This window comes from Apaloderma vittatum, unplaced genomic scaffold (assembly GCF_000703405.1).
Source record: "Apaloderma vittatum isolate BGI_N311 unplaced genomic scaffold, ASM70340v1 scaffold8013, whole genome shotgun sequence".
Classification (NCBI taxonomy): Eukaryota; Metazoa; Chordata; class Aves; order Trogoniformes; family Trogonidae; genus Apaloderma; species Apaloderma vittatum.
This window is the reverse complement of record NW_009706372.1, coordinates 36,816-51,347: the sequence shown is the minus strand read 5'-3', so window position 1 is coordinate 51,347 and position 14,532 is coordinate 36,816. Positions and strand designations below refer to the sequence as shown.

Sequence of the window (14,532 nt, the reverse complement as noted above, 5' to 3'; positions counted from 1 at the left end):
AATTAGTCTGTGTGGGAATTTTACCTTACAAAACTAAAAATCACAATATAAAACTTGAACTCTGTTTTTTTTCTTCTCACTTATTCATCCTTAAGCTTAACTTTATTTATTTCACAAGTGGTTATTACTGTGCTTCCACCCCCTCATCCCAAGACTCACATTAGATGATTGTACGGAAGTAGAGAGTAAGTGGGAAAGCAGATAAATAAAAAACAAAGATGAACTTATGTCCTGAGTATTCCATTAAAATAGAAAAAGCGCAACAGTTAATACATATAAAAATTACATGTGCCCATAGACAGCTGAAAAGTAAACAAATATATGCAATATATATTTGTTTCCTTTGTATAATCAGACCACAGTTTCTTTAAGTTCATATAAATATCCTACTCACACATCCTGGGGTTTTTTTTGTTTGTTTGTTTGATTGTTTTGGCTTGCTTTTTAAATACACATAAATAGTACCATTGTTTGAAATAAAACTGAATAGCTAGAAAACTGTTACTTATCTGGTTGGAATAAAAATTTTGTAGCCACTTACCTTGCAGAGTTTGGAACTTGTTATCATTTGGACAAGTCACCGATCTTTCCAGAATCAGAGATCTGTTCTGCAGGAGTTTCTCTATGAGTTCAAAACCCTCAGGGCCTAGCAGTTCAAATAACTACAAAGAAAACAAAGTCATAAGTCATTATGCAAATTAACATAAAATTATACATAGGAGTGCAATAATTCCATCCCTGGCAGCTTCATATCTGTTGACAATGAGTTTAAACAAACGAATGAACTCCAAGTAATTCAATCCAGAAGGTATCCTTGCTGCTATTGAGCCAGATTGTCTACTACAAAAGGGGAAAATTACAGAAAATTTTCAGTTGGAAATATTTAAAATCCGTAAATTTTGTCTGTTAAGTAAAACTGCTTTTCTCATAGAGATTCTTGTATAAAATTTAACTCTTCTCAAGACTAAACTTTATGTATCTTCCTTTGTGGTTATTTACATAAATTATGCTGTAAATCTATTTCTTCACAGTCTAAGCAGACAAATCAAGAGAATCAGCTCTTTCTCATAAAAGTCATATAAAGAGGAAGTCATTCCCATTCCAGTGAACAGGTGACACAGCCTATTGCATTTTCACAGTCATATCCTGCAAAAAAAAAAAGAAAGAAAAGAAGAAAAAAGCATGCACAGATGTGGAATACAGCAGGAAGTTGAAGAAACAATTAAGATAACACTAGTATCAACTTCAGTCTATACTACTTGCACATATAATGCTGTGAGGTGTGTGAGTACGTGCAATTTCAATACATGACATGGGTGATGTTCACGAGAACAGAATTTTGTGCCAAAACCCATGAATTTGGCTCCACAAGTCTCTTAATCATCTGATTCTCTTGTAGCAGGTTATATAGAAAGAGTTCCCTATTTAAAGTTCCTTCTTCCACATAATGGAAAAAACCTCACATAAAACATTATGAGTACTTGTCTGTCCACCTTATCTATAATTATTTTGTCAAAAATTCAAGCATTACAGTACAGTAGTACGTTACGCAGAACCCATTCTTGATCTCCAATACTGCTTAAAACAAATTCTCTCCACCTTTTTTTCAATTTCCAAAGAAGAAATCAGGGCAGTTTCTCCTTAGTACTCTTTAAGTTTGCTGCTAATATTATTCACATAACTCCAGCAATCAGGTAAGAATAAAACTTATGATGTACATTGATGTGACGTTCTATGAAAGAATAAGACGTTGACACTGTAGGATTCAAGTACTTGTATTTTAACCATGAAAAGGAGAAAGAGGTCTCTTACTATCCCGTATTTAATTTGCCAACTACTTAACAGAGTGTTTTTCTGTGGCTGTCTCTGAGCACTGCCCTCTGGGAAAACCTTGAAATAACTTTATGCTGGCTTTTTATATATTTGCAAAAATTTGAACAGTGCCAATGGCATCAGATCAATGATCTCTTTTTCTCAGGCCAATCCGTACTTCATAATGTAATCTATCATATAAAAATAATTTTAAAAAAAGAAATTAAAAAAAAGTGTTACTCCTGGCCCTCAAGGTTTCTATGAAAAACATAAGGTTTGTGCAAATTAATACAGTGACAGCAGAGTTTGCACGGACCATGAAATAACAGCTCTGAAATGTATGAAGTCTTATATTTCTTTCATTAGAGTTACCAGCGAGGACAAATTGGGAAAGCAGTCTCAAAAAAAAAGCGAAAAAAGGGCAGTAAATGGGGATAAATAGTTGGAAGAAAGAAGGTACAAAATACAAAAATACAGGACAGGAAACTGTCGGCTAGACGTCAATTCTGCTGTCAAGGTTCTCAGGCTATGATGGATTTTTTTTTTACCCAGCCTTCACTAACAGCAGTCATTAATTCTTGTCTTTTACATAGCTATTCACTGTCGTCTTACTGCCACATTTTAGTTAATATTATCTAAAGACATAAAATAACCTTGTTTTTATATTTCAAAAGACAGTGGCAGGTTAGTCCTGATAAATGAGGGGAGTAGGTATTTTTCAAGAGTAAGTGCTTGAGGCAGGGAGGGAAAAATAATGACAAAAGCAACAGGAAAGGAAGTGTATTGGAAATAGTTTAATTGCATAAAGAACTGAATACAAGCTTGTCTCAAATTTGCTATGTCCTATTGACTGTGGAATACCAGCAAGATGGGGAAATGAAATGCTCTCAGTTCAACCAGATCTGGGCTTAAACACTAGCTTCTCATCAACGCAGCACAGACAATGTAAGAGTATTCAGATTTGCCACATTGCCTGCCCCAAACAAAACACACACCATCACCCCAACAGCCCTAGAAGGCAAAAAAGACACTAGAGCCCTAAAACATCCAGTGCAGACTTTCAGCTCTGCACTGGGCTCCAAAGCATCTCTATCACTGGAAGCTGTGAGAACAAGCTAGAAAAGCATCCATCAGAAAAGATGGGTTTTGCCAGGGAAACAGATCATACCATTTTTTTGAACAGGATGAGATTTTTCCAATATATTCTGAAACAGAAACCATCCATATCAAAATTATTTCAACCACTTAGAACAGCAGAGCTGTACAAAGAAGTAGTACTGTTACACGGCTGACCTGGTTTTGCTAGCAGAGAATCAGTTTCCTATTCGGGAAAGCTGCATTTTTGAGAAGACTGTCACACCCGATTCTGTGATAACAAAGTTGCTAAGACGCTTCAGTTTTGCTTGTGGCCAGCCACAAGTCTCCACAGTGATCAAGGTCTTCAGCAGTTTTGAGTTAGCCAGGTGCAAAAGCCAGGGCAGCTGACCCAAGCTGGCCAACAAAAGTGTTCCAGCCCATAAATGTCACGCTAACTATAAAATAGGAATTTTACTGGGGACAGTTTCTTCTCCTGATGGCTGCCAACCCTGGAGGGTCTTGCCCATCACTCTGCTCCCAAGGCCACCCTCCCGTTTGCTATGACCATCGTGCTTTCGCTGGAGCTGTGGTGCTCACAGTGCTGGACATCCAGCATTCGCTGCTGGGAGTGTGCAGCTCACCACCACTACATGGGGCAAGTATATCTCTGTGTAATTTCTAATAGCATTAAAATAGTAATAAAAAAATCCTAATATTATTCAATCCACCTCCGTTTCAACCCACGAGTCTCCTTTCCTTTTCCCAATTCCCACTTGTGGGGTGGGGAGTGTCACTGAGTGGCAGAACAACTGGCTAAATGAAAACAACGGTGCATTCTACTTCATGGTCAGAGGTCATGAAGCAAAACCAGAATCTCTTACACCATCCCCAGTGAGCTAGGGGCTCAAGATAAGGGTATCATGGTGAAACTGCATATCCTGCTTCTCCAGGGAGCATACTAGCCAAGGAGAACCAAATCAATACAGTATTAAATGACCCTGCAATGCTCATATGGTAGAAGTCATAGAATCATAGAATGTGTTGGGCTGGAAGGAACCTTTAATGGTCATCTAGTCCAAACCCCCTGCTATTTTGCCTTCTTGTTAGGTGGACACAGTGTGGTAGTCTTCTGCTGCTAGCAGTTTTTTAACTGTCTGTCGCACCTGAATAATCTTGCTGCTGTCTGAAAAGGAAGGAGGCTTTCAGAACATTTTAAACAGCTAAGACAGACTGAGCTCATTGATCAACACTGAGGAGAAAAAGCTAAAGAATACAGAAGGTTAGAAGTAATGACCTTTTCTTAGGGAGTAGATGTCTCCCACACTCACTAGAAGCCTGCCAGAAATCATGGGTGGAGAACAACCAACGAGAACAAAACCAAGATAGAAGTGCTGAGACAGACAGAAAGTAAGTTAAAGAGCAAGATCTGTCATCTCCTACCACTGATGTTAGAAATGGTGACAACAGCAAAAAAGGTTTGCAAAGAGTAGAATAAACTAGAGGATTGTAAGACCCATATATTATTAATCATCAGATTTGTTCATACTGTAGGAGTCACCCACTGCTTCCTCATTAAGGTATTAAGAACTAGCACGGAATGCTGCTGTTTCAAAGTGCAATGCTTAATCTTCTCATTTGTTAAGTCTTCCAAAAATATGTCAGGGTCCATTCAGAAGGCTTTGTACCACTTCAGAAAAACTTTGACATTTGTTGGAGTTTTTATGCCTAATTTTCAAAGTAATCAACAAATCAAACAACCTGAACTTTCATTAATTTCATTAAAGATCTAAGCGCCAACTGCATGCTATGGTAACTCATAAAAACCAGTATGAGTTGGAGAGAAAACATCATTTGCTGGGATCTGACTTCAATAAAGTGAATGCTGAGTTTGACATCTACAGAAATGGCACAAAATTTGCTGTCTTACAAAACAACCCCAAAAAACTTTCCACTGTAGTTAGTATATTTTTAATAGTAATAATCATACTATCAAATAATCTTTAACAAAATTTAGAGAACAAACACAAGTTAAAGCTCCACACAATTTAATTTATTCAAAAGAGAAAGAGGTGCCAAAGTCTGTGCAAAATAACAGCCTCACTACTGTTATCAATCTCACACTGGAAAGCATTTACACCTTATAGTGACAGATTGACCGTATAAATCAAAGAACAGGAAAGAGAAAATTAGGAGCTGTGTTGAAGCACTTTATGCCTAACAAAGCCCCAAGGCACAGAAAACATCCGACCAAGAAATAAAGCTTCCTTCTTTTGCCAGGACATATCTTTCCTGTACCAGCTCCATTTCTTTGATGGTATAAATTTATGTTATCAACATAGGCTGGGGTGGCTGAACCAGCTGTAAAAGAGCAAAACACACAACATCCTCTAGGACCTACTAAATGCTGAAAATGCTGATGTAGTCCTGACTGCTGCAGCTCAGTCTCATGCCTGGATGTTCAGTGGGAGACACAATGTTGAAGTGAATGCTTACTGAAGTTGCTTTGCACATCGATTCACAAAATACTTACAAAATATGACTTGTCACATGACAATATGACATGAAAAAAATGACTTTTCTTTTTCTAATGCACAGAACAGGCTTCCTCATGATGACGTCTAATAAAGTGATGGCACTACTACTTCACAGAATGGGTCCATAAAGAGTCAAACTTCACAAACAGTAGTCAAAGAAAAACAAAGTAACAATTTATGTAAAATGGAAAGCCTAAGAAATTTATGAGGCAGGTTGTCAATCCTCTCTACTCTTAAGCCTCTTCAAGTGATGAAGCACTAACCCCCAATGAGCTGCACTGCTCCTTTGGACAAGTCTAGTGTAAATTGCACAGAAACACTTAATATTTGCTACAGAAAAGAACTTCTCCAGAGGCTTTATGCTGTTAAAAAAAAAAAAAATTGGATGCAACATTTTGCTTCTAAACACGTTGCTTTCTATTCTAGAGAAACTGAAAAAAATTGCACTCCTAGCAATTTACGTAGCTTAGGAGGCAAACTACTATATTTCATTCCAAATTAAATGCTTTCCATTAATCAAATCCAGAAGTTAGCAGGGTCATATCCAACCCAATCACCCACGGGATTAAATTTCCTGCATTCAAATGCCAACCAGAAGCAACGAGTCTTAGAAGGACAGTGAAGCTGGGGACCACATTCACGACAGCGTAATGGGAAGTTTTAACGAAGAAGCCACCAGAGTAACAGTTCTTGGAAATATTTTCAACACTTAGCTAGCATCATATTTATTTCTAACATACCGAGCTTCTACCACTCATCTCGAGCTCATTCCAGCAAGGGGTCAAGAAGGAAATTTATGCTTGAGATAAAGATGGTGCAGATTTGAATGGCAGACATATGCTCCCGACACCCGAGTCTGTAACCTGAATGTTTTTAATGACTCCACAGGTCAATGGAAAAATATTAAACAATGTGTAACATTGCACATATAAAAAAATCTAAACAAACACATAAAAACCCCCAACAAAACAGGTTCTCAGACCAACAGGTACCCAGATCACGACTCTTTCAGGACAGCCTTTTAGAAATAAAAAAATCTATGCAATCTTGTTCACAAAAATCTGAGGGTTGTGACACAGAAGGTGGCAGAGGGGCATGATTCTGTGTTCAGTGCAGGTGCTAGCATTTCAGATTTGATACATACATTGTGTATTCTGGCCTGAAAGGTCAACGTCCAAGACTCAGGGAGCAAGCAAAGGAATCTGGTGAATGTACATAGCTGCCTTTTTATTAAGTTATAATGAGATAAACTAGACAGCAGACAACATTTGGAGAGGCTGTTTGTCAATCAGCAGTTTCTTGAACACCAGCCAAACTATTGCATTCCTTGAAGTCAGTAACAGCTTGTGCCCAAAAGGCAACCCTGAGTGCTTTCAATAACAAAGGTCCCAGATGACTTCAGCTACTACTCAGTGACCATAAAGGCATAGATGAGTGTGATAGATGCTGACTAATATTTGTCTGAATGATTTTTATATTTCATTTTATGTGCACAGCCTTAATATCTGGAAGAAAGCGTAATGAGTAACCGACGTAGGAACAAAAGGACGAGATGTGTCATACTACATTAGAAAGGTGAGGCAAGGTCCCCATCCTAACAATTTCTACTGAACACATGCTAGTTAGATGGAAAACCCAAGGAGACACAGGCAGCAGTCTATCTGCCAGAGCAGGTAACAAGAAAGCTGAACCTCAGTGAGACGCATGACACAGTACATTTTTTCAAGTAGGGCTCAGCCATAAGAAGTACATCTTTATGGTTGAACTCACGGTTCAAGACTGAAACGAGATTTTACTCTGAATGTTAAATAGCTAATGTTCACTTTTCAATTCTCTAACGCACAATTTACAAGGAGCCTTGAAGGTCCTTAGTGTGACCTCAAACATGAGAGAGAGAACTGTGAGCATTATTTCGACATAATAAACTATCTGTCCTTGCAAGGGCATTTTCTTGACTTCTGCATCTTCTGTGAGGTGGAAGAGATCTTATAAATCTCAGAAAATACTTTGTTTTTCAAATGGGAACAAAAATAGTCTAGCAACAGTCCTTGTACCTTGCTTGTCTCAGTAGCAAGTACTGCTCTATAGCAATGAATGACACAAACCCCCAAATTCAGCCAATAGTGGTTGTTCCTGGCATCTCTCTACCTTTACAACCTAACAGTTGGCCTAGATTATAGAGCACCGCCGACACAATTAATGCCTACGCCTGCCTTTACTGGCTTGTTTGTAGATGATACTGCTTTACAAGACAGAGTTTTCAGCCAGCCATAGAAGAATCATCCCCACAGCACGATCTCAAGCCTCTTCTGTCCTAGCTGTTCAAGTAACTAAATGACTGCTTCATTTCAAAAACCATAGGGAAAGTATGTCATGTTTCTTGGGCTGCAAGTTTACTACACAACCTGTCTGTATATAGTACCCAAAGAATACCAGACTAAAATTTTTATTAGCTATTGCTGAAAAGACTCAGTAAAAGAAACACAGACATTGAAGATAGAGGGTTTTGATTGCACAAGCAAATTCAACACAAACTTCATGGATATAATATATATCCATTGCTAATTACTACTGTGCTGGAAAGTAATGGACTATCACCACCACTAACATCTACCAATTTTAGAACACCTGGTTTAAAAACAGATCTCGAACGTTTTTTATTTTCATGTTTCTTACAGGTTGACTAAGTCAAGTCAGACAAAGCATAATTTCTTACCATTGTTCTTGAAAAGAGGTATTAGGTGTGTGAGAAAGTCGTTCAGCTCTTGCACCTGCTTTTCTTTTTTCAAGTCTAGCATTTTTGAATATCCAGCCCATCACATTAAGGCCACCTATAAAGAAACAATCTTCCAGTAATCCTAAGGGCCACTTCCACCTCAGAGACTTGCATGGAGTCTTAGCAAGCTCAGCTTAACTTCACCTTCCTCACAAAACAGAACAGTGGCTGGACACTTCAAGCCCATTGAAGGCAAGCCTCTTATAAATTATGCATATGCAGAATGCACCTCTGATGGCTATTTCTCAGTACAGGGGCTGGAGGACTCTCATATTTTTACCTCCTTGATCCCCAGGACTAGAACTACATGCCCACAGGCACACATTCTAACAGGACAAGAAGCACACGGCTCTCAGGCAGCCTCCAGCAGAATCAAGTAGCAGCTTCATATGGATAAATGAGATGTTACTACTTGCCATCAGAGAGGTCTTAAAGGTCTGTCTGTGAAATCAGTTAGCTTTGAATTCTTGGATTTTACTTTCAGAGAGCAATCAGAAGAAAAAAATGAACTAAATACAAAGTTAGAAACAGGCAGATTACAGAAAAGCAGCAAAGTTGAATTTTACTTAGAAGACAGAAAGCTGAGAGGAAGCTGAAGGAAAAGTTTTCCTGTAACATTGTCTTCTGTAAAGTTATTTCCATAAGCACAATGCATTCATGATAAATTCTTACTCAACGTGCAACTTCTGGTGGCTTTTCTCATTACTCCATTTACAACAAGAAATGCTGGAAGTCTGGTCTTCAGCATGGAACACTTTTTTAGTCTAGGAGTATAAGTACAAGGTGCAAATAAAGACACAGCCAATTACTCTTTTTCATACCATCTCTCCTCAGCACATCAGCACTACCTTCTATTTTTTTGTACTTGTGTATCCACACATCATTATACAATTTTACTTCAACTACACACTAGCAGAAATACACAAATCATAGCGAGAAAAACTTCAGAATTTGTACTAAAACATGATAACTAATTTCTTAGAAGATCCAGCTTACAGGTACCAGGCAAGACATCTTTTAAATCAAACTCAAATCTAAAATTAAAACACTGAAATTTATCAGTTACGGGAAAAAAAAATAAAATATTTTTCTCATCAGACTCAAACCCCAGACTGAAAGTGTATGTAAAATAGCGTAAAAGTAAATACTGCTTAGTAGCCCTAAACCAGTCATCTTACCTAATTTTGCATCAGTTTTGTTATAGATCACTCTTTAATATTCTCTTTATATTATAAAAAAATACTCTGTCACAGCATAATTCTAAAATATTTGCTGCAAACCCTTCTCCAGGTTCTTCTGCAAATCCATACTAAAACTGCCTACCACACTTGCCAAAGAGACAAGCACAAAAAAATCACAAAGCACCTTAGCAAGTTTCCTTAATATTTTTAAGTAAAAGTAAGTAGATTGGAGACTGACACTGCCTAATAAGAGACTTACACAGATGCACCAATTTCAAAAATTTCAAACACATAGCTACAAGGCAACTTCCACCAGCTTATTTATCCTGAAGACTTAGGCAATTAGAAATAATATCAAACGGCGGCTACAAACAGCAGACTACTGATCTGCTTTACAAAAAGGAAGCCCTGAAGACCCATTTAAACATAGAAGAACTTGCTGCTACATGATTCCTTAAACTAGTATTTATTTTCAGGACTATTCTGGCATCAGCTGTTAATGAATTTTGAAGAAAATAAATAAATCCTAAAATTATCTAATCACTGCACTTACCACTTTTTTTTACCTGTAGATACAAGGCTAAGAAATTCTGACTACACCCACCAGAAACCACACATTTAGAAAACTAGTTTATGTGTCAGAATAAAACCATTATTTTATTTTTTTTTTAAGGGCTGAGGATTTAAGACTCCTATAAAATGGCAGTAGTGGCCATATAATTCTTTCCTGCAAAAGAGAAGTTTTTTCTGAAAGGACAGCAATTCCCAAACGCAACCATTTCAGGAGGAGGACTTGGCTGAGCAGCCGTTCACCTCTCAGTCAATGTTTCTGCCATCCCACCGCCTACTGACAGCATAAAAGAAAATACCAGCAAGCTAAGGAGCAAGTTCATGTTTCTTAACAGAGATAGACATTGAAGAGCATTGAGGGGCTCCAATATTTAAAGCAATTTTTACCTCAGTTAGGATAGTAAAGTGAGAATTTTTATATCCTCCGTGTAAGGCTGCCAGGGCCTGCAGGCTCCCCCAGGGCAGCAGGCGGAAAGGCCCCACGCCTTTGCTAACGCTGACCAGCCCTGGGCTGCTCCAGCACACCAGGCTGCCATACACCCAAGTGGACGAGGATAAAATAAGGCCAGTTTTTGCCTGAAACAAGGTGAGTTTTTGTGGCTGCTACACAGCAGCACCCACCAGTGACCCACCAGTAAAGTCCCAGTACGAACTCTTTGTCCACCAGCAGAAGACACAGGTTAACGGAAGCTACACAGCACTGAGAGCTGAAGGAAACCCAGCCCTGCCAGCTCAAGCAGCTCTGGGTTTGTGCTTTGTTTGTGGGCTTTCCCTTCTTCTCACTTTCCCTAAAAATGACTTGGAGGAAGGTGATTTTGTGTCTCAGTAATGAGTGAGTCTTAATCTTTCAGGCCATTTGAAAGCATTTCTGGAAGAACCTGTAGTTCCTTATGTTTGCACACAGGTGTGAAAAGATCTTAGCATCAAAGAAAATCAAAAGGGAAAAGTTCTATCAGCTACAGGCTGACTTGCTCTATAAAAAGATCTCATTAAGTTTAATGATATACTGAAGCCAACTCAAAAGTTAGCATGAATAGATCAAGCCTCATATCACCTCAAAGATACAACAAGCCTTCTCTCATTACAAAATTGAAGTAAAGGAGTTGACAGGAAAGGGGAAGCGTTACTGACAGGAAGGAGAGTGGCCAGCTCATAGCACCAGGATGAAGCCCAGCATCTCTTGGCTCTTACTGTGGCTCTTTCATCATTTCTTAAGTTCTGTCCTCAAAATCCAGCACTCAAATGCCATTCAATCCGTTTTCTGATGAAGGGAGACAGCATGGCTCAGTTTTCACAAAAAGACAAAGGTTCCTGTCACCCGTGGGGTTTCAACAGTCCTTGGACATCAACAGAGCTGTATACTTCTGATTTAAATAAAGGCCACAAATAAAAAAGAAGAAAACTGCATCAAAAATAACCAGATTATTTTCCCTATATGAAAGGGGAGAAGATAAGCCTCATGGTCAAGAATAATGAGACCTAAGCTTTGTACTGTCTGAAGACAAAATTCTTAGCAATTTTAATAAAATTACAAAGAGAAGAATATGAGCTTGAAAAGCCAGTCTCATGCCAAGTTAGAAGCTTTGATGATAAGATAAAGATAAAACACCACAGGGGTGATCCACATATGCCTGTACTTTCCCAAAATGGATATTGCTTTTATGAACTAGGTAATGGGGAATAAGTTTTGTGATATGTTAATTTGTTAGGGCTAGAAAACTCTTTCAGCAAACAGATGGAAGAGCCACTTTGACGCTTAAAACCCAGCATGTTTTTTGAGACAAGTTGCTGTGACATGAAAATATCTGTGATGCAAGGGTACAGACACACACAAAAAACTGAAAGGTAATGCTGTAATTTCATGATACCTTAAGAAAAATGCAAATTAAGTTACATCAACATATTATCATAAAAAAATTTTTCATGTGGTATTGCATATACATAGCAATAAACATTTAAATAAGCTGGTTTTAAGTCAAAATGGATATTAAACAGTAGCTTTCTGAACTGTTCTCTTAAAGAAGACTAATAACAAGAGCTACTCAAGTTTTTTATTTTCTTCAGGAAAGTTCCCTGGCAAAAGTCTCCTAAAATGTCCAAAGACAAAAGAAGAGACATTCTGCATTCAGAGAGGTTTAGAGACAAAATTTTGGAGTGAATTCAGGGGAAACATGAGCAAATAATGACAGAATAAAAAAATAAGAGGAATGTGAACTATATATAGAATTACTCTGGCTGTGAGTCCTTCCTCTTCTTTATTATGCCCCAGATATTTGGAAAAACTACTAGATATACTCTTCTCTATTTTCTAAGAAAACTTGTAACTATGAGAAGTTTGGGATTCCTAATCATTTGTAAACCTTCAGACGAGGATCCCAGATAGGTTTCCTAAACTTACAGTTAACTTTATGATCACTAGCATCTTAGTAACAATCACCAGTACGTCTGGTTGGCAAATTCTCCAGGAGCAAAAGATGAATATTTCTTGAAGTTAGGTAAGTTGCCTCAGGGGTCGGTGCTGGGACCAGTATTATTCAATATATTCATCAATGACTTAGATGAGGGAATTGAGTGTACTATCAGCAAGTTTGCTGATGACACCAAGCTGGGGGGAGTGGCTGACACGCTAGAAGGCTGTGCTGCCATCCAGCGAGACCTGGACAGGCTGGAGAGTGGAGCGGGGAAAAATTTAATGGTATATAACAAGGGAAAGTGTAGGGTCTTGCATCTGGGTAGGAACAACCCCAGGTTTCAGTATAGGTTGGGGAATGACTTATTAGAGAGCAGTGGAGGGGAAAGCGACCTGGGGATCCTGGATGACCATGAGCCAGCACTGCACCCTTGTGGCCAGGAAGGCCAATGGCATCCTGGAGTGTATTAGAAGGGGGGTGGTTAGTAGGTCACGAGAGGTTCTCCTTCCTCTCTACTCTGCACTGGTGAGACCACATCTGGAATATTGTGTCCAGTTCTGGGCCCCTCAGTTTAAGAAGGATAAGGAACTGCTGGAGAGAGTCCAGCGTAGAGCAACCAAGATGATGCGGGGAGTGGAGCATCTCCCTTATGAGGAAAGGCTGAGGGAGCTGGGTCTCTTTAGTCTGGAGAAGAGGAGACTGAGGGGTGACCTAATTAATGTTTATAAATATGTAAGGGGTGAGTGTCACGAGGATGGAGCAAGGCTCTTCTCGGTGACAACCAATGGTAGGATGAGGGGTAATAGGTTTAAACTGGAACACAAGAGGTTCCACCTAAATTTGAGAAGAAACTTCTTCTCAGTAAGGGTAACAGAACACTGGAACAGGCTGCCCAGGGAGGTGGTGGACTCTCCTTCTCTGGAGACATTCAAAACCTGCCTGGATGCCTTCCTGTGTAACATCGTCTAGGTGTTCCTGCTCCGGCGGAGGGATTGGACTAGATGATCTTCTGAGGTCCCTTCCAGTCCCTAACATTCTGTGATTCTGTGTGATTCTGTGAAGTACTTGCATTTCCCTCTGTCATGCAAAATAAGCCATTCAGAACTTTTGATGTGCTTAATATGGTTTTTAGATAACATTTTATCACTTCAGACATTGTTCAAAATTGCAAAAATGGATGCCAAATGAACAGTGGTTCAGCAATAATGAAAAACTAGCACCAATAACAGAAAGCATGTAAGAGGTACAGGGGTATATTGATACAGTCTGTAACAATTGCCATTACTAAAGAGCAGCATAGTCTAGCTATGCCCTATATAAAAATGGATATAGAATATTTATTGAAATAATCATCATCACCTGTTTCTCCATGTCTGCTTAAAGCCCTACAGGCAACAGAATTTCCATGTCCAATGGAGCAAGCAGGTAGCTTAGAGCATCCTGAAGAACATCTCACGAGGAGCAGACAATTGCTCTGTCTTACAGTTCTGAGAGTTGATGCTCATGTACATTTTGTTCAGCAGTGAAAATGGCTCAGTTGCTGCAAAAGTTATGCTAGCACTGGAAACAAACTTGCTTAGAATCCGAAAGTCAAATAATAAAGAAAAAAATCTCACCAAGAGTTTTAAGAACAACAGCCTACATGTCTAAAACCTTTCTGGTTTATGCTGCCAGCCTATTGCTATCCCTTCCCTCCCTCTGGGTGCTTTTTCCCGCCAGCCGTATGGTCCGTTCATGCATTACTCCCACGCTATACATGTTTGTACTACTGCTACTTCTTCACATCAAGCTGGGCTGGCAACTATTTTTTCATATTTGATTTCCTCAGTTTTCCATGCTTGATTTCACATGCTACCTTCTAGATGACAGACCTCCTGTGAATACTTTTCCAATTATTTTTTAGCACCTCCTATATACAGTAATGAGGAAGTCACCTTCTGAAACTGCTTTCCATACCAGGAGACAGTCTGTATTAACACATTCCCTGCTTAGGGGCAACTATGAAATGCAGCCTTAACGCTGAAAGTATCTGGCAGTGCTTACAATGAAGGTCTTCAAGGTCTTTAAAAATGGATACAAACATACAGATGTTGATGTCTTTAACATATGTTCAGTCAAAGTAAAATTTTCTGTCTGTGGCTTTTTTTTGGTTTTTATTTAAATATCTATGT

At 38.8% G+C, this 14,532-nt stretch overlaps 1 protein-coding gene across 1 annotated transcript in view; it reads right to left on the bottom strand.

Moving 5' to 3' along the window:
• Positions 1-541: 541 nt before the first annotated feature.
• Positions 542-14,532, bottom strand: part of LOC104271168 (activating signal cointegrator 1 complex subunit 3-like) — a gene marked incomplete at its 3' end in the record, with an annotated part of 32,114 nt that continues 18,123 nt past the window's right edge. Inside the window, exon 4 of the mRNA XM_009865763.1 lies at positions 542-662. Within this exon, the coding sequence (XP_009864065.1) occupies positions 542-662 (121 nt within the window). The remainder of the gene's footprint in view (positions 663-14,532) is intronic.